The 22,848-nt window shown below is 38.3% G+C and overlaps 1 protein-coding gene across 23 annotated transcripts in view; it reads right to left on the minus strand.

The window, feature by feature from the left end:
* Window positions 1–22,848, minus strand: part of DENND1B (DENN domain containing 1B) — a 326,057-nt gene that overhangs the window by 137,230 nt on the left and 165,979 nt on the right. For 15 of the 23 annotated variants that reach the window (XM_084979374.1, XM_084979370.1, XM_084979369.1 and 12 more), the window contains 2 exons: window positions 8,100–8,149; window positions 5,416–5,535 (listed from right to left, as the gene is read on the minus strand). In XM_084979374.1, coding sequence (XP_084835500.1) covers window positions 5,416–5,535; window positions 8,100–8,149 — 170 coding nt within the window. The remainder of the gene's footprint in view (window positions 1–5,415; window positions 5,536–8,099; window positions 8,150–22,848) is intronic. The other 8 variants (XM_084979381.1, XM_084979378.1, XM_084979376.1 and 5 more) reach the window with 1 other exon arrangement.

The following is a 22,848-nucleotide window of genomic DNA, read 5'->3' on the forward strand; positions in this document are numbered from 1 at the left end:
AGAAAGGAAATCATCCTTGTGCTAAATCTCAACTTTTAAGGAAAAAAGTGAAATCATCGATTGTCTGATTAAGCATGTACAAAAATTTTCAGCACTTAACAGGAGATAGCATGAAAGCCATAAAAGCTTTCTCAACTTATAAACTGCTTCCTTATCTATTCATCCATTTCACAAACTATGAATAAAGACTACAATTAATTATTTAGTTTGCTAACCAATAGAAAGATTTATGAACGTGTCTTAACAAGTCATGCAAATAAGACTAGAATGAAATATCGAAATTTAAGTAATGGTTATTATGTCACAAATATGAGTGCCTATATTTTCTTTTTTAAACTTCTCTGGATCTTCCAATTCTTCCGTAGTAAAGTATATTACTTTTGTTACCATAAAAACATGACATATATTTCTGTGTCTTGCTTATCCAAGTACTCTGTCATTTTTCTCAATAAATTTTAGCCCTGTTAATGTTTAATTTTAAGAAGCCTTAGAATTTCGGACTCAGAATTAAGGCTGAATTCTAAGAGAACCAGGACATTTGCAAAAAAGTGAGTGCAAACACTGCTCTAAAGCTTTGGCCAGCCACCAATGAACACTGCGAAGACCAGCCTTGGTGGCCCTCTCTCACAGAAACTCTGGAAGCAGTGCAATCTGGAATTCAAAAAAAAAAAAAAAAAAACTTTAAATGAAGAGACCTGACTGCCCCAAACCAATCCCATGAATAGCTAGCTGATTAGATAATTCTGCCTTCCTTTCCCACATTCTTCCAAAAATTATCACGTAATCTCTAAGTCTTGGTTTTACATGAAATAAAACAAACTTTCTTCTACTACATCTTAAGGATACAATGAAATTAAGTAGCATTTCTCCTGCTATCTCACAAAGCATGGCCACCATCCTGAACATGCTGTTGAACGTTTTGTGCTGAAATTACAGAAAAACACTAATATCTGGCTTTAAAGTACTGTTGGGTAAGTTGCCTCACAAGTAATATTTTTTTTTCTTTCCCAAAGATCCTTCTTTTACACAGAGATTCAAAATTTCAGGGGTGTAGAATGAAATATCCGTGCCCTTCCCTTTCTTAATTCTGTACTCAGCAGGGCTCAACTGACTGCCTCTGGAGCGCCCTGACTAAAATACACTGGTAGGGTCACCTCCTGTCCTGATGTTTTACCTGACAAAAGATGGTACGGGTAAATTCCCACTGATTTTTAATATGCTGTGTATGGTTCTGACGTCTCAGAATATTAGAGCAGGGAAAAACGGATTAAAATCACTTCTGCTCATTGCAAAAAGCAGATGAATGCTGAAGGGTATAAAGGTCAAAAAATTAAAGATCTATCTTCCTAGATTTTTTCTAAGTATATACAATTATGTATTCATATATAAATCTTTGTTATCAACTACTTCTTAAATATATACACAATTACATACATATAACCTGTTCTTTACAAACATAAGAACATACTATAAATGTTACCTTGAAATTTTTCATCATTTTTACAATAGATCATAAACCTTTCTCCGAATCTGCATCTGTGTGCATAATTTTTCCTAACAGATAAATAATATTCTACTGTCCTAGTCGTTAATTCATTAGTTTATGTATTCCACAAATATCTGTTAAGAGATCACTACATGCCAGGCACTACTGTAGGCACTGGGAATACAACACATCCATGAAGAAAGAAAAGAGACAAGAAAAGATCAGGAAGGTCCCACCAAGTACCTAATCAATTCCTACTGAGAGACACCTACGTCCCATGCTCTGCTATTACCAACCTGGTTATAAACAACTTTGCTCACACTTAACTGCTCACCACGGGGAATATGCCTGAGTTCTAAGTTCTTAGAACTGAGTCAAGGACTTCAAGATTTTAAAATCTGATAGATATTTTTAAATTCCCCTTCAAAAAGTCATGTCATTTTAGAGTTCCCACTGTGGTGCAATGGGTTAAGGATCCAGTGTTGCTATGGCTGTGGTGTAGGTTGCAGCTGTGTCTCAAGCGTGATCCCCTGTTCAGGGAACTTCCATATGCCATAGTGCGATGAAAAAAAAGGAAAAAAAATTGTATCTTTTTTTTTAAATCATATCATTTTACAGTCCTACAAGCAGCACATGAAATTTCTATTTCCCCCATGCTTATTTTAATTTTTCACTTCTGCCCACCTTACCATGCTCATTTCTTTTGCCTTTAATAAGGCTGAGCATCATTCATAGGTATATATGCTATTCACAATGTCCTCTGTGAACATATTATTCAGATGCTTTCTTTTTTTCTACTGGGTTGTTCTTCTCTCTCTTTTTCATCTGGAGGTGCTTATTACATACTGTGGTGATAATCTGCTACAGTGGCTGTAAATATATTCCTATCAGTTTGTTGCTGGTATTTCAAATTTCGTTATTGTGTTTGTCACCAAAGAAAAGTTGCCATCATTATGTAGTCAAAGACGCCAACGTTTGCGGGGTTCAGGAGTCAACGTGAGGTGTTCGAAGGCTCGCACAGCTAAGCAGTTTTTAAAACTCAACATTTTCCTCTAGTACATTTAGAGCTTCATCCTTCATTCCAACACCACTAAAGTTCAACTCCAAAGCAATGAAGACTTGGTGTAGTCCACGGATAAACTAGGACCCAAACATCATCATTCCTCTCACTACAGCAGTCACGGAGATTTGCCAAAACTATATGCACAAGTGTACACTGATTACACCTCAAAATAGGTATTAACCTACCCATACCAACCTTGTGAATAAGCGGCTCCTATTTCATTAAATTTTAATTCTCCGTTCTCTAATTTATTGGATAGTCTCTAAATTGGCTATTTTCAAAGAACACCTTACTTATGATCACACTGCCTTCCAGGATAACAACTAAGAAACGCCATTAACATCTATGATGGCAGGCTTTTTTTAATTTTCTAAGAAAAAATAAGCTGTAGGATAGAATTTTTCTCAAATTAAGAGTCTCCTCCATGACTTTTTCATAAAGCACTGATACCTACTATTTCTTATCTATCATAAAGCACCATCAACTAACAAAAATACAAAGAATATTTATTTTTAAAATATATATATATGTGTGTGTGTGTATATATATATATATATATATATATATATATATATATATATAATGACCAGTAATGCTTATTGTGAAAGGTTTTCTCTATTGGCAAAGATGACTTTACTTCTGTATTTTTATTACATGAGTATAGTAGAATCATTTTTTCTGCAACTAAAACTATTCTTAACTCAGATTCGTAGAACACCCAAGTAGTCTTCCACACATACAAGTTTGAGAACCACACAAAAATAACTTCATTATTGCAACTGCTTTAGAATCTGCTTCCTATAAATTAATGGCAACGGGTTTGGAGATATGAACACTACACTAATCTTTTAATCACTTAGCAAATAGTTATAGTTCATAATTTTGTTAAATATTTGAAGTCATGATGGCTTCTCCTAATTTCAACAGAAATTTCTAAGGCCGTTTATTCTACAGGCACATCTACAGGAACTATTGTGAAATGTAATAACTATTCGCTAACTGATAATAGCTTCAATGTATTCAAAGCACATGAAGAGATCAAAACAATGAGAAAGGTTTAGACTTTTTAATTATGAGCATCAGGAACTCACTTTGGAGGCAGTGAGGTAAGCTATAAAATACAGACAAAAATATTACAGAAAATGACGTCTATAACTTACTCGCAAATGGGCTGGCAAAAAGAATGTAATAAGAGAAAGAGACACACCGAGAATTTGTTGTGCGTGTACACTGAGAGAGTGGAGGAGAGGAGGGAGAAACAAAATCATGTTAACAACTGCGACTTTAGGGCATGCGCAGACATTATTCTTGAAACTCTTCTGCAAATTTGATTTCCTTTAACGAAAAGATTTAAAAATTCATGGAGGAAAATTAGCTCATACAGCTCCAGTCTTTCTGTTAAGAGAAACTTGTCTTGGGCAGCCCTTGAATGAAACACAATAAAAGAAGATGACCCACCCACTTTCCATACTATTCCTCCCACTCCCACTGTCCAAACAAGTGGCTTCAAATGAGAAGAACCAGCCTACAGCTTGAAGCAAAACCCGCTTCTGAGTAACACAGAAGTTTAAAATGCAATGGTTCCAAAAAAGTTGTGCTTAAAGAAAGAAAAAAAAAAAAAAAAGGCACACCTATGTTCTGTTACTTACAAATATTCTCAGGAAATTTACAGCTTAACCCTCAGGGAATGCTAGCAAATGAACAGAGCAGACATCAATTTTACATCCGCGTTTTCTTGTAATACTTTAACACTTTCAAACGCATCCACGGCATTTGGAGGTTCCCAGGCTGCAGGTCAAGTTGGAGCTATAGCGACCGGCCTACACCACAGCCACAGCAACACCAGCTATGAGCTGAGTTTGAGGCCTACACCGCAGCTCATGGCAACTCTGGATCCTTAACCCACTAAGCAAGGCCAGGGATTGAACCCATGTTCTCATGGATACTAGTCAGGCTCGTTACCACTGAGCCACAAACCGGGAACACCCTACCTTAATTATTAAAATTAACGTTCTCTTTTCCTATAAACATTTCTAGAGAATCTAGCTTGACCAATATTTGCATTATCATCACAGTATAGAGTCCTGTTCTCACAGACCACATCGACATCTCTGAGTCATCAGGACATATAAAGGGCAGCTAACTTTCAGGACCCTTCCTTCTCAGCACCACAACTCAAACCCAAGGTCCACACGCAGACGTGCTCTCAGCTGTCTGCTGAGTCAGGGCTGACCAGTCAGGGATGGTGGCAGCGGGACGGACTTGTGACACAGACACTGCTGCTCAGCTCTAGCTCATGATGCTGGGAGAGGGAGGCCAGCTCTAGCAAAGGCAACGAGAAGTAAGAACTTAATGCAAAGTTTCACCGAAATTTATAAGGTCAGAAACATCTCAAATTTTTAAAAATACCATTTGGTCTAATAAAACACCTCTCAACACTTCTGTCCAGAATCGCCAGTTTGCAACCTTTGCCTTAAGCCAAAAATTCACTTTCAAAAACGCCAGTTCTGCGACAGTGATAGGAAAGAGCACATATTAATATAATCGAATTTTTTGCATCCTATTTATGTGAAACATACATTATTTGAACTCGTATCTTAATTCTTCAAAAGTAAACCCACACAAATGAATCCTTAAAAGAGTCAATTCTTTGAAGAAAAATTCTACTGTACTGGTAAATCTTTAAACCTAGCTGATGCTACATAGAGAAAGTGAATAAAATTATTTTTCAGCTTAGTTGGATTTAGAGAAAATAAGTTAAAGAATATATAAGCATATTTTTAAGCATCTCAAGCATAACAAAGTACAAAAGAAAGACAGCTAGTTCACTGTGCATCTGACTTTATTTTTTACTGCAAATACTCACCTAAGGATGCATAAGCAAATTTTGCCTCCTGATGCGAGTCGGCAGAATCCAAACCTCTGTTTACTTTCGATGTCTGTCAGTACAAAGGCAAAGTGCTGTCCAACTTGATTCTGAGACACCCTGAAATACAGTAATTTATGACATTTTTAGCCTTGTGTGAGAATTGTCTAAAGAAAAGTCAAAGCAAGAACACATTTGTACATGGCATTGTTTTTGCCCTTCTGATCAGGTGGTTCTCAAAGCTAGAATGATGTTTTAAAACTAAAATGAGGGTGGAACATGTAAACTAAGTCATGAATCAAGAACCAAATTAAATCATAATGCCTGGTAAACTGAGCAATCCAGCATGTGCTAAGCCCTTACAAGGGAATCACATGCTTAAAAGTACTTATCAAATATTCCATAAATTCTGAAAATACAACTAAACGGAACAGTGAGAGTGACAGTCTGCTGTCCTGCATCCTCTCTTCTCCTGGTGGCTCTAAGGCAGCTTAGACTGCAAAGCGTGTTGCTTCAGAATCTACTGGCAGCCACCACCTTTTCTGTTACGTTGCTTTTTCTGCTGACATCTTCACCCAATAAAGTACCATACAAATTACTACTGGCATTTTTTTTTTTTAGCATTGTCTCCTAGAGCTACCTATATAAACTTCCAGGTACAAAATAAGAACCCCATTTCTATAGAAGAGCTTTCTACAAAGAATTTTAGCCAATGTTCAATGAAGTACCACACGACCATCATATGTATCACACTGCCATGTAAGGTGCAATATTGTTGCCGAAACAGTGGCAGCGGAAAGAGACAAGCGGCACTCGGAGATGTGGAACAGCCAGGTTTATTCAGTGCCAGTGCCGGCTCAGAGGATCTGCCTCCAGAGTCTGAGCACCAGGTCTTTGTTCTGGGTGTAGCTTTCATATAATACAGCCCGCCCTCCAGCTTCCCCCAGCAGACAGTGTTCCTGCCTAAGAAGCTGAGTAAACAAGATTACAGAAAAGAAACGGATAAGCAATGCTTGGAGCACGGCTAGCAGAGCTGCTAGCAAGGACATAAGGCAGGTAGTCGCTACAAGACGACAAGAAGGGTGGCTTGGGGGGAGCAGAGCCGCTGCCAGGCATGTAGCTGCCTCTTCAGTAGCGGGGGTGTGGGGGTTGTTTCGGTAGTTAAAACTCTTACTTCGGGGTCAGAGTCTTTATTACTATTTAAAACATACAGGAGCTCCCGCTGGGACACAACAGGATCAGCAGAGTCTTGGGAGCACTGAGACGTGGGTTCCTCTGGCACAGTGGATTAAGGATTCAGTGTTGCTGCAGCTGTGGCTTGGGTTGCTACTGCAGCTCAGATCTGATCCCTGACCCAGGAGCTCCATACACCACAGGGTGGCCAAAAATGAAAAGAAAGAAATAATAAAATAAAATAAAACAAATACATATCCTGTTACTGGCCATAATCTTGCCATTAGACAACAATAACTGGGCATCTGCGGCCTCATCCCAAAATAAAACTTCCACGACACCTAAATTTTGGCATTGAAATAGCCAAAGGAATTATGTAAAAAGAAATGCTATTTACTCCTGCTGCACCACTACTACAAACCATTTTCTGTTGTCAGGAAATACTGCATTTTAAATGCTAAACATTTAACAAAGACACTTATGGGGACAATTTATTAAATATTTTCACAAACTTCAAGAACAGCCTCTAGTGTCTGATACGCCCTCTAAACCCCAATGTTCACAATTTATTCCCATAGCATCTCTTCCTTTATTTTGCCTTTGTTATTAATTTGGAATCTGCAACTTTATCAGACACAACTGATTCCCCAGGAAAGAGGTAAAACAAAGGGTATCACTCAGCAGCAACACTTATTAGCATCAATTAGCCCATCATCCAAAAGGCTTTGTCTTTAACACTGTAAAATTGTAGACTTTTTCTCATCTTTACTTGTAGAAAAATAGTTTTCTAAAATAAATTTTCTTTGAAAATCCCCTCACAGCATCCTCTTAAAAAAACTGCTAACAGGGTGTGAAAAATCACATGAAAAACAATAAATGATCTGTTTTTATGTTCAAAGGGCTATATATTCTGTGACAGTCCAACTACACACAGGTAATGCTCTATTCATTCAGTATTTGTTCAGGAAAAAAAACAAACATAATGAGATTTTTCAAAACTGCTAGGTAAGAGGGTTTCCTGCAGCCTTCCGTAATATTGCACTATTTCTATAAAGCTATTCTTGGGAGACAACCAGCCATGAGTTTTACAATCTCACACAGATGGTCTTTTCAATCAGGGTGAAGTGAGAGAGAAACGAAGATATATACATCTAATTTTAAAAGACACAATTCTAAGGCTCTGATAAAAGACATATTACCATGTTGGGTTTTTTTTTTTTTCCTCCTGTTAGTGCTTTCAATCTGTACCTGAAGGACAAAAGGAAGAAATGGACCCTTAAGGCTAATCCTAACTGGCCAAAGTGGAGAAAACAGAAGATATAATGATTTAAAAGCCTTCTTCATTTCAAGCATTATTTTTTAAAGATTTTTATTTAATTTTGAACCTCTAGTCTATTTGGTTAGAAGCAGTGGGGAAAGTACATTTCGTTTTATAAAGAAAACACACATAACAATTTTAAAGTGCTCACTATGATGGGCTAAGTTTATTTTAAAGGATGGACATACTGTACCTTTCCACGTCAAAGGGGAAACAGAACTTTGGCACAGTCTGGAGTACTTCCTACAAATGCAAATTTAAAAAAAAAAAAAAGAGTTAAGAATACTTTTAAAGATGCAGTTAGACATTTTTTAGGAGGGGGGGGAAAAGTTTGTTTTTTTTTTTTTCCTTAAGAAAAATAGCACAGGATCCTAGACTAAAATAATTGATTATTAAAAAGGAATTAAGTGTGTGCTTTGGCAGATTGCACTGACAATGCCACGGAAGCCCCAGGAGGGAAAGGCCTGGCCTGAAGGGTATTAACACTCCTCACTTCCCCGCTGGGATTCCCTTCAACAAGGCCATATGGATTTTACAAGGAGCCCCGCACCATATGGGCAAGCTGCTTCTGCTGCTACTTGTACCACAGACTAGCCACAGGGACTTCTGACAGATCCTGGCTCAAAAATATAAATGTTGTTTCAATTAAAATGCAGGCAGAGAAAAGGGAATGAAGTTGGCAGCAGAATGAATGACTGAGAGGTATAACAACGCTACGTGTCCCACAGTAAAATGATTCAAAAAAAAGAAAGAAAGAAAGAAAGAAAGAAAGAAAAAGGATGTTCTACAGCTAAAGAAACACATTTATGTGTTGAACTCGGTAAATACAACAGTGGTAGCACCAAGTTTTATCCCAAATAACACTCTTGAAGAAATGCGTATCTAAAAACAAGGTTTTAAGTGTAAAGCAACGTGGCCTGTATTCTCTGCACTTTTATCTTAGAATTGCCTAATATGAAAATCGACGTTTTAATTAAGCATAGAAAATAATCTTACTGACCTTGAAACCTGCAGTGATTTTATAGTAATTATAAAATAATTTTTAAAGCTTTTAGAAATCATAATCATTAACATGCATCACAAAATGCAAGTGATCCATCAGCCATTTGGCAAAAAAAAAAAAAGAAAAGAAAAGATTTTGTTATAAATGAAAAACAACTTGGAATTAACTCTTATTATAAAGGTAAACTTCAGAATTGAGGATAATGCTATCATACAAGTTCAAAGCCAGGTGATGTTACAAAACAAAACAGATTTATGAGGATCCTGCACATTAAAAAGAAAAAAGAGCAAATTATCTTGATGCAGTAGTCACCCCCTGCCAAAAAAAAAATATAAGTAAGTTAGTAAGCTACTACCTCTTTACCAATAAAACAGTAAAACTTACATTCAGGGAAATTATCAATTTTGAATATTTAAACCCTAAACAGAAACATGGTATTGAGTGTTTTAAAAGCAGAACTTCTCGTGTTCTTTGAAAAGGTAGACTGAAATAAGATATCAATGAAAAACAAAACATTGTAAAATTCCAATGTCAACAGCTAAGAAAGCTTCAAGAGCCTCAAGTCCCTGAAGCTGAAAGAAAAGCATCATATAAAAAAGCGATCTTCTATCTTTAGGGCAGGGTACCCCAGCCTGCTCATGAACATGTATCTTTATAGGTGTGAGCCCAAAACCCTATGTTTGGAAAAAACTGACAATGTTTTATTAAATGTAACTGAAAGAGCTGCTAAACCTGAAATAACTGAAATTGCCTGCACTGAAAACAGTTCACTACAAAGAAGAACAGTTCATCTGATCATTGCTAATTCTTAGCTGGTGCCGCAGAATGTGAACCATTTCCCATGTTTACAACACACATGAAATACTATTTAGAGACTCCCCTGCAAAGCTGTTCCCACCATTTCTCCAACAATAAAGATACATATTCAAAACCATTGTCTGCTTCCAAGTATAGCCAAACTGGTAATACATTTCCCATCAGTTTTAAGTCTCAAATGAAGAATGCTTCCCAGTGAGTTGCTCCCTCGTTCACACCCTCCCCTCCCTCCTTCCACAAGCAACACACTTGTGCACAACAGCCTCGGCCCGCTCCCCAACTGGCAGCAGCATCCCTCAGGGGACACGTCTTTAAACCTCCGCACTCTTTAAAATTCAACCAGCCAGCAGGTCTATAGACTAGTGTATAAACAGTATAGACAAAAAAATCCTCTCTCAGCTTATGTCAGTGACAAAGCAGCTCAGCAGTTGACTGTTTCTCCCCTGACAGTATAAGCTGGGTTTACACAGATCAATAGCTGCAAGTCCTACCTAGCTCCCAGGGCTCGGTTTTCTTCCTTAATTACAGGTGCTATTCATACTGAGGTTAAAAAAGAAGATAGAGAGAGGAGGAGGGTCGAAGGGAGGAATAAGATACATGCAAGTAGCTTTTTTGATCCTTTAAACAATGATGTTAATTGAAAATCATACTTTTAAATTTATTAGAGGTGTTCATAAAGTCTGGTATTTCCACCACCCAGTGTTCTTAATCAGACACGCACACACTTCTCGACTGGCATCCTTAGATTATGTGAAAGGTTTAAGACAATACTCTTCAAAAGTTATGTTTCTCCAGTTTTTACAGGCTTTTGTTTTTATGAAATACCCAACTAATTTCCTCAGGCAAGAAAAATTATTTGGGTTCTCAAAATCCTCTTAATTCTCTAAAATATTTTATTTTCATTCAAAAAGAACACACTGACTTAACATGTCATATGTTAAAAACAAGTAACAAAAAGAAAGAGATAGACTATAAAATTATGAAGCGCAAAACCCAAGGGGCAATAACACATATCTCTGCATATGCCCTAAAAACAACACATTTAAATAGAAAATATATAAATGACCAAAACGAGGACTGATGAAAATGTATATACATTGTGGGGTTTTTTATTCCTACATCCCAAATCTGTACGAATGAACATTATGATCAAATTGATTCTGGAAGAGAGAAAAGAGTACAACTGCTAGTGTTAAAAGGTTTCCTTGAGCAGGATAAATTGATTAAACAAGAGAGGAAAGGAGCACTGAAAAATCTACTTTTTTAAAAAAGCTGAAATGTGTCAAGGTGGGCTCTTGATAAAAGTTCAGCCACTACAAAGGCCTCAGAATGCGTCTGAGGAAAATCTGAGAGGAAAGGGTACACCTCTGCTACTATCAGTCCCTGGGTCCCTCTCCCTCCTCTCCCTCCTCCCCTCCCCCCCCTCCTCCTCCTTGGCGGCCCCTCCCCCACCCTGCACTGAAACCCTCCTGTTCCCTGAGGTCCAAATATTATTCTCCTCCACATCCAATAAAGAAGAATCAGTCCCCGTGTCCTCCTCCCACCCTCTCTTCCTCCTCCCCCTCCCTCCTCCCTTCTCCTCCTCCTCCTCCTCGACCGCCCCTCCCCCACTCTGCACGGAACCCCTCCTGTTCCCTGAGGTCCCCTACATGCCTCTTCTCCACACTCAGCTAAGGTACACATGCCTAGGCAGCCTCATCGGCACCCATGCATTCAACTACAGCTACCAAATATCTCTGTCTCATAGTCTAGATATTTCTGTGAACTGAAGGACTGTACTTCTAACTACTTTCTAGTATCAATTTCTGAAGGTTCTTCAGACACCTCAAATTCAGGATGAATAAAGCTGAAGTCACCCTCTTGGTTTTCTACCCCCTATCAGCTAGAACGGCAGCACAATTGCCCAGTTACCCAAACCTCGCACAAGGTAGCTACCTAGACCTCTCCCCGTCCCCACCCCCATATACGATCAATCATTCATCACGTTCTTAATTCAATTTCACAACTATTTTGCTCCAAGGTTCTCAGTGGGAAGGCAGGAGGAATTGGAAGGAAGATAAGAAGGCCCAAGAATCAAGACATAGCTGATTGCCTACGCTAGCTGTCCTGGTTCAGAGCATCTCTAAATAAGGAACAAGACTAACTGAGTCAGCTAAGGGTGCTTGCTGTATGCAAGCAGTGGTCATTCTTGCACTGCAAGAAGTGATGAGCTAACTTATGCGGGGACAGACTCGACATCCTCCTCAAGGCCCAGGAGTCTCTCATCCTCCCACTCTGCTGTCCTGAGGTGGTGGCTTTGTCCTTGGCCACCTCTACTCGTGGTCACAAAAGAGCTGCCCAAGCTCAGCGCACATGAAGACACTGCAATATCCCATGAAAAGCTTCCTGTGAGGCTCCTCTTAGGAGTGAGGAAAACTTCTTGGAGTAGCTGAGACCAGTGTGGGACTGCTGTGGGTTTTTACTTTTATATACTATTTCAGTTAGAAATGAAGTTCTCTTTCTTCCTTCCTTAAATTAGAGGAAGCACTGTAAATCTGTGAGTTCTGGCACTGAACTGTTTAGACTGTTAGCTCTGATCAAGTTACTTTTCACTATTAAAAATTAAGAATTAATTTTTATTGTTGGAATATTTAAATAACTGCCATGAAGTTACTTACATTTACAAATATATTTCTGCTATAAAAAGAACTGCACTGTTGAAATGCCAATTCCAAGGACTGTTGTCCTGGGTATATCAGTCTTAGGTAATGAGACCTCTGAGTCAACATCAGCTTAATCTAAAGCCAATGAAATCATTGTACAACTATAAATGTAATAAATACATTGAGTAATAAAAAAAAATTTTTTTTTAAAAAAGCCAATGCAAAAGCCTGGACACAAAACAGGGGAGACTGACATAACCAAAAATACATATACTTACAATTTAATAGGTGGTGTACTTGGCAAATAAACAGGAATAATAATTTCCTTCATTAATTTAAGATAAAGAGAATTTTTTGTGTGTGCATCTTTTTAGAGTCACACCCATGGCACATGGAGGCTTCCAGGCTAGGGTTCAGTTTGGAGCTAAAGCTGCTGGCCTACACCACAGCCACAGCAATGCCAGATCCTCAACCCACTAAGACAAGGAATCGAACCTGCATCCTCATGGATACTAGCCGGGTTCGTTAATCACTGAGCCACAACAGGAACTCTAAGAGAAGAATTTTAAAGGCATGAAAGTATGTATGTATATATATGGGTTTCCAAAGTTTTTATCATCAAAAAATTACTACAAACTACCTTCAAATTTTTGAAGAAAAAAAAAACTTTTTATCCCTAGGTTAACACTAACTTTTAATCAATGATATGAATAACCATTATCCCACTCCATCTAAGAAAAAGCCACCTAGGAGCGCTCCCATTTGCTCCTCTAATAACCACATAACCTCCCACTATATATTTACTCTTTGCCTCACTCGTCTCTATTTTAACTAATAACATTTTCTATCAAAGGAAATACCCATATAATAAAATAGAGCATTGTCTGTAATATTTATTTGCATTGTAGATACCACGGTACCTAAAAATGATTTTCAAACAGTCATTTAAATCAAGATAAATGGAATTAAGATAACTAGAAAAATGCTTCAATTTTTAGCCAGTCCACTGATCCCTACCATGACTCCAACCTAGATGCAAGATGCTGTGAAGAGTAAAGGAAATGGGATTACTAATTTTCAGGATGAAGAGGAGACCCTAGAAAACAGGCACATGCACCGGTGCAGGCGGCAAATCCCAGTGGTCAGTGCAGAAGGCTCTGGAGTTCAGGGTTAACACTCAGACATGGCTGTGCCACCTACCAGCTATGTGCTCCAGTTCCCTTCTCTAGAAAATGCGTGAAAAAACAGCATCTATCTTGTAGGATTAAGTAAGGATTTATTTGAGGATTTCTATGAGGCTTAAGTTAAAAATCCATGTAAAATGATTAGACAATGTCAGGCACATAAACCCCCTTAACAACTGTTAACTCTTACTAATTACTGATTTGTTTTAAGAACCCTTGAGTGTCATATGAATTCAAACTAAGATATTTATTTAACAACTATTTACTGAATCACTACGATAGTTGAAGGTCCTGTGTCCAGTGACCTATGCTAAAATGTTAACAGCCTGAGATAAAAAAATGATGAAAAATATCATACTGAATAATTTATCTGCCTCCCTGGAAGATGTTTAACTAATTAATATGGGTGCACATGGGTATAGATACAGATTTGAATATATTCAACTACTTCTGCTTAATCAAACACCAAAGAAGTGAACTCTGCTATTGCTGCAAAATCACACACTGTGCACATGTGATGATTTCAGTATGTACAGGAGCTCACTCTGGGCTATCAGACTGGCCACTTCTTTGTATTAAAAATATCTTCCAAGAGTTTTGCCAAGAGACATTTTTCATTTAAGGGAGGGTTTGTAAATGAAATTCCTTTTTCACATACATATTTATCAATTCACTTAATAAAGAGTGATTACCACGTCTACAGGAGGCTCTGGCCAGCGTGAGGAATGGAAGTATTTCCTGCGTCCTTGCACCACTTCAAAGGGGCCTTTCCTTCCACTGTCCTGGGTAAGGCACTGGCAGAGGTGCCTTAGGAAACACGTCCTCTTTCCACCACTGCCCTCTATTACTGGACTGTGTTTCCTCTTTCCTTTAATTCTGAGTCACTCTGTCTTTGTTCTTTGTTAACATTTATTTTATATTCTCCCCCAGTCTTGCATACTGCCAGGCTCTTGATACGCTTTGCTTCTCTTATTCTTCAGACCTCGATCATGTGCAATCTTTCTGTCATGACATTCATGCGAATGGTCTGATTCACAGGGTAAGTCATACAGTAAATTTTGTATTTTTGTGTAATGGATGAGAAACAAGGATATGACATGTTCCAGAGAAGTAAATTACAATTACCCTCCCCCTTTTTTTTTATTCTGCCTTGAACCTAATTCACAATTATGTTTGAACTGCTTAATTTCCCCTAGATAGTGAATCCTGGGATAAACCAGATAGGAATCCAGTTTGTCTCATACTTTGGGAAACAACAGAACCTTCCGTTTTAGGGACCCTACACTTTAGGGTGTTTGAAAAATGTATCTTTAGGAGTTCCCGACATGGCGCAGCGGAAACGAATTTGACTAGGAACCATGAGGTTTTGGGTTCGAACCCTGGCCTCGCTCAGTGGGTTAAGGATCCAGCGTTGCCGCGAGCTGTGGCACAGGTCGCAGATGTGGCTCAGATCTGGTGTTGCTGTATCTGTGGTGTAGGCCAGCAGTTGTAGCTCTGATTAGACCCCCTAGCCTGGGAACCTCCATATGCGGCAGATGCAGCCCTAAAAAGAGAAAAAAAAAGAAAAAGAAAAATGTATCTTTAGGTGGCCATTACTCTGAGGGCAACAGTACACTTAATAACAATTTCTCTAGGCCCTGAAGGCCCTGGGGTCTAAGATCACCTAGAAGTGAGAACCATGGTATCTTTTAAAAGACTGGAAAAATCATAACCGATTGTCAAATTACTGATGTGGAGGCTTCACCTTGAAGAATTAAATTATAATTACACAATTATAAAATTCAACCTGTTCTATGAAGACTATTTAAACAGGCATGAGTTCTAATCAGAATTAACTCATATTTACAAACTCGACATGAACTTATTTATACAAATAAGATGTTTACATATATTCATTCAGCAAATATTTAATGTGTGAATAGCCATCACAGCCTATCACAATGTAATGTAATACGAGCACTGGTGGGAAAATGAAATACAGCAGGGAGCCTAGAAAAACAGCAGGGAGCCTAAAAAACCATGTCAACCAAATTGAGGAGGGTAGCACAGTCCGATTCTGGAGAAGCGCAGTCCAAGTCCCAGGGGAGAAGGCTTTCCAAAGAGAGGAGGAGGAGTGGGTCAGGCTACAGAATGAGGAAAGGGAGGCAGAGGGGAGGTCAGGGTGGCCTTCCCAGGACAGGAAAGAATATTATAAGGTCCAGAAAGCTCCGGAGATGAGAAAGAACATGCACCAAGTTTGAGGAGGTGAGGAGAGAATGTGGCTTGAGAAAGCAGCAGGAGACTGATCCTAGCAGAAGGCCTTTCGGCCAATTAGGAAGCTGAAGACGTGGCGCAGAGAGTAGGGAAACCATGCCTGCCAGTGCCCAGAGCACTGGACACCTCTCTTCTCAGCGCAACTGCCAACGGCCACGCCTTTTACTCTCAAAAGTGTCCAAGTTCTAATTTACTGTAACAGAAATCAGAATGAGGCATCCTGGGGCTGTGGAGCGGGTTGGCAGGCATGGGAGACAGCCAGGAAGCATCACGAGGGAACTTCCTGGAGTGACAGAAACGGTCAATATCTTGAAAGGAATGTGTGTTACACAGACGTAAGCATCTGTCAAAACTCTCCTCACTCTACACTTGAGATCGGCATGGCCACGTACACAGATCAGCAGTGAAAAAATCAAGAAGTAACTCAGTTTGGACCATAAATCATGGTCACCCTTCCCAAGAGAAAGAGGGACGCTCTGAGGGTTTAAAGCAAAGGAGGGACACGACTGGGTCTGAATTTAGATCACTCTGGCTCTAGTGTGTAGGATGGGCTTTAAAAGGACGAGACTGAAGGCTGGAAAATCGGGTAGAATAATCGAGATGAGTGCTTGTAGCCTAAAGTTAGACAGCTGCAGGAAGAATTCAGAGAAGGCACGAAATTAAGATATAAACAGGAGTAAAAGAGAGGTGGCAGGGGAGGCAGGTGGATAAAATGCCTGGTGCTCTGGGAAGAGAATCTGGCCTAGATGAAGACCAAGAAAGGGAACAGCACTGATTAAAAGATATGGAAAGAATAAAAGACGTGACCCTTTTACTGTCCATTTTATGGACAATATTCTTCTTCTTCTTCTTCTTTTTTTTTTTTTTTTTTTTTTTTTTTTTTTGCCTTTCTCTCTTTTTAGGGCCACACCCATGGCATATGGAGGTTCCCAGACTAGGGGTCCAATGGGAGCTATAGCTGCCGGCCTACACCACAGCCCCAGCAACATGGGATCTGCGATACATCTGTGACCTACACCACAGCTCAAGGCAACGCCGGATCCTTAACCCACTGAGCAAGGCCGGGGATCAAACCTGCGTCCTCATGGATGCCAGTCAGGTTCATTAACTGCTAAGCCACGATGGGAATGCCAATTCTTCATATTTTATAGTCCCTTCAACAAGCAACTTTATTATAATATTCCCAAATTATGAAATCATTTCATTTTCCTACTGATTTATATCAAGTTGCAGGTTATAGAGCATTCAATCGCTTCTGGTATTATAATTACAATATATCATTAAGTCGGTCACCAGAGATCAACAAAGTCAGCAGTGAACCAGAAAGTCCTAGTTAGCTGTTAGACAGACAAGTCAATCAGAACTAACAGGTCTCCAAAATCTTTGCGGGCTTGTTCAACCTTGGAGTTCTCCTAATGCCTAACCAGTGCCTGGCACACCACGCATGCTCTGAACAAACTCTGTGGTGTTCATGTGAAATGACACTGTTTTAGCACCATCAGAATCAGTCTGCCTTGGTAGACAGGGCAGGGAAATGTGACTGAAGAGTCTGTATGCCTTCTTCCCAATTGTTTTCCTAAATAAAGATATGATAAAAGGACTGCTTACTCTGTGCCAGGTTCTGACCTAAGCACTTTATATATATTATCTTTTAACCCTTACAACAACCCGTGGTTTATTCCCTTTCATGTGTGGCAGGGCGGAGGTGGGGGGGGGGGGTTAGTAGCAGGGGGAAGAGGTCAAAGAGACTAAGTAACTTGCCCAAAGTCATACAGCTAGCAAATGTCAGGGGCAGGATTTGAACTGACAGGCTGAAGCTTCCAACCATTATTCCCCAAGCTACACTTTTTTTTCCACTCTGTTTTCATGTAGGTTCCAAAACAGAGTCAGCAGATGCCTAAATCTGAAGTTTGTTTGGTCTCTATCTGGTGGACATTGTCCATGTACACTTCAGAACCAAAGTTCAACTTGGCGTATGAAAAAAATAAAGGGGGCCGAGACAAGAAGAAATCATGGGGGAGGGATGGGATGATACACAGGCACCAATGTGAGTCTCACCTGCCCTGGGCTGTTCTGTTCCCTTGAAATTAAGTCCTGGGGCAAAAAAGCAATGCTGCCTGTGCCCCTGCTTGTTCATCACCACTGAAAATATTACATTTACACTAAAAACATGTATCTAAGGTATTTCAAACAACAGACTTACGAATAAGGACTTAAGAAGATTCTTTCTCACAGAGGAGCAAAATACCAAGTAACTAAACCCGAAGCATATTATTTAAAATCTGAAACAAAATCATCTGTCACATATCAGAACAAGGATCATACCAGAACAAGGAAATAATACTTGAGTCACACAGGCACGATGGGGTTAAACAAGGTTACTAACAACAGAGGGACTAAGGGTGGAGAGAGTACTTAATTATCTCAGGGTCAAGGGTAGGAATCTGCAGATTAGGCCAAAGCTGCCTTATACGTGGTCAGATGAATACATGGAAAACTGTGGCTCAGATGGTAAACACCCCGGATCAGTCATACCTTCAGCAATTCTATTCATGAAGTTTGTGAGACGTTTTTATCCCCTTCAATTTAATGCAGGAACTAAGTACTTAGTAATTAAAATAAAACCTTCTTCAAATATAGCTGGCAAGCAAGACTCAAGAACTGTTGATTTTTTTTTTTTTTAGGTTATCTCAAATTATACAAGATTTTTCTTTTTAAAAAATGTACATGCTCATAATTTTAAATATGTGAAAATCACAACTACATCAAATTACAATGAAATCTAGGGTCTTTTTTTAAATGATTTGTTTCTTGAAATTCTGAATAGAAATATTCTGCAAACTTATTCTGCCCCACCCATTAGAGAATATCCACCTCTTGGGATAAAAATTTAGTTCACACTCGCTGCTGATGTAATCTTTGGCCTCTTGCTGAGATTATAAGAAAAGGTGCCAACTTGGTCTTAGTTCTTGTAATGCAGAACTCTTTCGATGAGAAATTCAACCGGGAACACTGGTTCTTTTCACACAGAGAAAGCCACCAAACAAGCCTCACCAAATAGCAATGAGTTTTGATCATTTCTAGTCTGGTCCACTTTGGCGTAAATGCCCTTAAAGAAAAAACACAATTTCCTGCGTCTCTTGTCAAGGATTTTACTCAATAAACCAGAAGCCACATATACTATATACGCACCACACTACGTACAACATGAACAGAAGGGAAGCTGGGTGAGGGGCACATGGGAACTCTCTGCACTATCCTCACGATGTCTCTGTGAATCGGAAATGATTCTAACATAAAAAGCTTATTTTAAAAAAAGAAAAAATATATATATACAGAGAGTTACTTGATAAACCTTTTTTTTAATCTCATACCTTCTATTTATTCTTTACAATACATGGCTGCACTGGAATATATGGAAAAATAAGAGTGATTATAAAAATGGAGTGGCTTATTTGCAAGAGCAGACTAAGGTAAATGCTGTAGATGCGGTCCAGCCTCTGCTCATGTAACAGCAGAGATGAGACAGGTCTTCTCTCACAGCGTGTGCACACTCGGCATGTGTGTCACTGCTGCTGCGGTGGCTTCTCAGCTCGGGGCCACCAGTGATCACTAACTTCTCCACTCAAGAGTCCGTGTCGTGCCTGGCTTCTGCAATGTGTAACACTCCGTTCATCTAATGCATGAGGGTCGTGGGGCTGAAGGACGGCAGGGATCAGCCCCCGACTGAGGGAGCCGAGGGGTCTGGTCTGCTCACAAGGCCCCTGCCTGGACATGAAGCGCCTTGACTTCATCCAGCTCCCCTCCTGCCTCTTCCGGCTGCTCCACGGAGCCTTCTCCACTGGTGTCCCCAGTCCTCAGCTCTCCACGGGGAATCTGGTTCTCCTGGCTACAGACCATGGACAAAAGCCTGGCTTCTCCAGCCAGAAGGGGTGGGTCAGAACCCAGTTCTGCTACTTAGCAGCTGTGCGAAGCCACATCCCACACTTTGCTAAACTCCAGTCCAAGGCTTCCTCCTACTTAGACGACATCCTACTTAGACGACATCCCTCAAAACTGAAAATACCATCCTCCCCCAATAGCTCCTCCCACACGCCCTATTTGCATGTTTTTAAGCGAACTCGTTCCCAATCTAACTTTTCCCCAACTTTGGAATTAGGCAACAACCCTTCTCTCACTGTACACAAGCACATCAGAAACTAGTTACAACCACATGGACCCTGTGTCTGCGTTGGCAAAAATGACCACTAGACTGCATTGTTGTCCTCTGATCAAACAGGCTAAGGATAAAGAGGCATGTTATTTACCACTTCGTGCTAGCTTACCAAGACCAGCTGCAATTTTTGGTCTAGAAAAATACAAAGGAGTAAACACGTTAACTATGTATCTGAATAGCTGAATTATAAAAGTAACGAAAAATAATTCATATTTTAAATACAATATTCACCCTCAAATTGAGTTAAAATACTTCTTATATAACAACCAGGAAGTTAATTTTTGAAGTTAGGTCTATTTAAAGACCAAACATTAATCAAATGTCACAGTACTACTTGAAAGATTTCTATGAAATATACCTAACATTACGTCTTTTAAGATTTTAAGAAGTCTAACATATGCAAAGGCTATTAAAATGCACATAATTTATCTCACTCAAAATGAAAATATATCTAATAAATAACACCATTCATCTGGCCTCTTTTAGCTCTTCCTTAACACACACATGCCTGCCTTTTCTCCAAAACACAGCAGCTGGGAATGAAAGGAAAGATTTCAAATGATCATTTTCACATCATATTCCATCATCTTTTCTTCAGCTTTTCCTAGCTCTTCTTTGAGCCCCATTCTTTTACAAGGGGTCTCTTTTTAGATCAATCCATATTTCCATAATCCACACTGCTGTTTCCTCCTCTTCTCCCCAGGGTGGACTAACCCCCACACCCAGAACTATGGCTGATGACTGTCATTAAGCCTTAGAACAATAACAAGATAACAAAAGAACGGGTGGGGATGAGGCTAGCTGGTACCATATGTTGATCAAGTTCAACATTTTCAGCTAACAGAGGACATTTTTTAAACTTCAAAATTTTAATAGTGAATTGCCATCATAGCTACTTTTTCTCCCCAATTCTACTTCAGGCTTAAAATTTAAACACTTGTAAACAATCTGGCACTATTACTTTAAAAGATCTTACCTATTAATAATGTACTAAGATGGAAGAGAAAATGGAAATAACTAAATAAAAAGGTAAGGCGGCCATTTATGGTTTCACATTTCCTATAACCCACAAGTCTCCCTCAGCTTATACCTATTCCTAAAAAAGAAATTTCTCTGAAAGTATTTTCAAAGCAATATACAATTAAGAATCAAGATTACTTCAAAGTAACATATTCCATGTAAATTAATACTGACATTACATCAATTTGAAAGATTTTAATTTCTCCACCAAGTAACATCAGAAAATATGCTACTTTTGTTTCCAGCCTTTATTTCATAACTAATTTTAACTTCTGTTTAAGATAACAATAAAGAAAAATGTGAAACGTAACATTTTGAACTAGAACAGAGACTTTCATGTCCCATATTAAATGTAACTTTTTTCTTCCTGATTTCTAAAGAGCTGCTTCTGATTCATTAGCCCATAATGTTACATTACCTTGAAAAAAATTATTTCTTAACTCTAATGTTTCTCTCCAAGATTCAGAACCCTTCATAGATTAAATTCCAAACTGACTTCTGTCAAATGTTCCCTGCTCAATAAAAAGTAAGTTCTTGTGAAACGACATTTATCTTTTTCAATCTGCATCATCTATTATTATTTAATTTCTGTAAGTGGCTGAGTAATACCAGACCTTCTAGGATTGGCCTAAATTATTTGTGTAGTTAGAATATAACATTTTCACTGCCACAAAAATAAATATAAAATCCCTCATTTCTAAGAGCTCATTAACTTAAAACTTGTTCGCCCTTCAGGAGAAAAATAAGGTCATTTTTTTCAGGAGCTTTCAAATTTTATCATCTAAAATGTATGCAAAAATATTCTTTTCAATAGGAGTTTGCCAGATTACATAGCTCTATTTTTCCAATAAATACCTCAGCTCTAAAGAAAAATTTCTAAAACATCACTATGTTTTTCCAAATTAGTTCCTCTGTTTGCAATAAAAATTTAAAATTTTAACAGCAGAAAATATACGACAAGCATGAAGATAAAATAAGAACTTGATCACATTTTGCCTTGTGTATTCTAGCAGTGCATTTGCAAAAGAAAGGAATCTTGCCTATGAAGAAAGAAAGATATAATTATAATGATGATCTTGGATTTAATTTTAAGCCCTTTCCCACATGCTTGCCACTTGTTTTACTACGATTCTTCCTTGACACAAGAAGGTACAAAAAAGATAATACTATGTGTATCTACAAAGCAAACTATTAAGAAATAATTGATATTTTAGGATTATCAAGATAGACCACTGGTAAAATGTTTGGAATATGAAACAAAGTATACAATCATGATATGATTATAATTCTCTTAAATCAGCTATCATTTCTCTTTAGAAGATTTGATTTCATTAAAAACTAAGAAATCAGTATATCTCAGAAATATATGTTCATATATAATGTATATAATACTAATGGTAGTGAAATAAAAAACGTCACACATGAAAAAATGGTTCAAGACAATTCATTCTTTTCAAGTGGAAAAACAATTGTTGGCATAGAATGTCATGGAATTTTTTTTCCTGTGTCTGATATAATCTACTGGTACTTTAAAACGACAGAATCAAATCCAAACAAGCAAAACAAAACAAAACAAAATCCAATTTTTAAAAATATCTAAAATTTATCTGGAAAGTATTCTGTTTAATAGATTATTTCCAAATAATTTAGATTTTTATGACTGATGCAAGAAGCAAAAATGAGAAAATGTCCAGCTATCAATCTACCTCAATTTCAAATCAGCAAAGATTACATTTATTCTGACCAAATCCTTTTAAAATTATTTAAAAAAATACTTTTTTGAAATGATGGATGTGTAAAAAAAATTT

Source organism: Sus scrofa, chromosome 10 (genome assembly GCF_054392235.1).
Source record: "Sus scrofa isolate SSC_HxYL_T2T_F1_AM1 chromosome 10, Sscrofa_HxYL_maternal_Yorkshire_Landrace_v2.0, whole genome shotgun sequence".
NCBI classification, from domain to species: Eukaryota; Metazoa; Chordata; class Mammalia; order Artiodactyla; family Suidae; genus Sus; species Sus scrofa.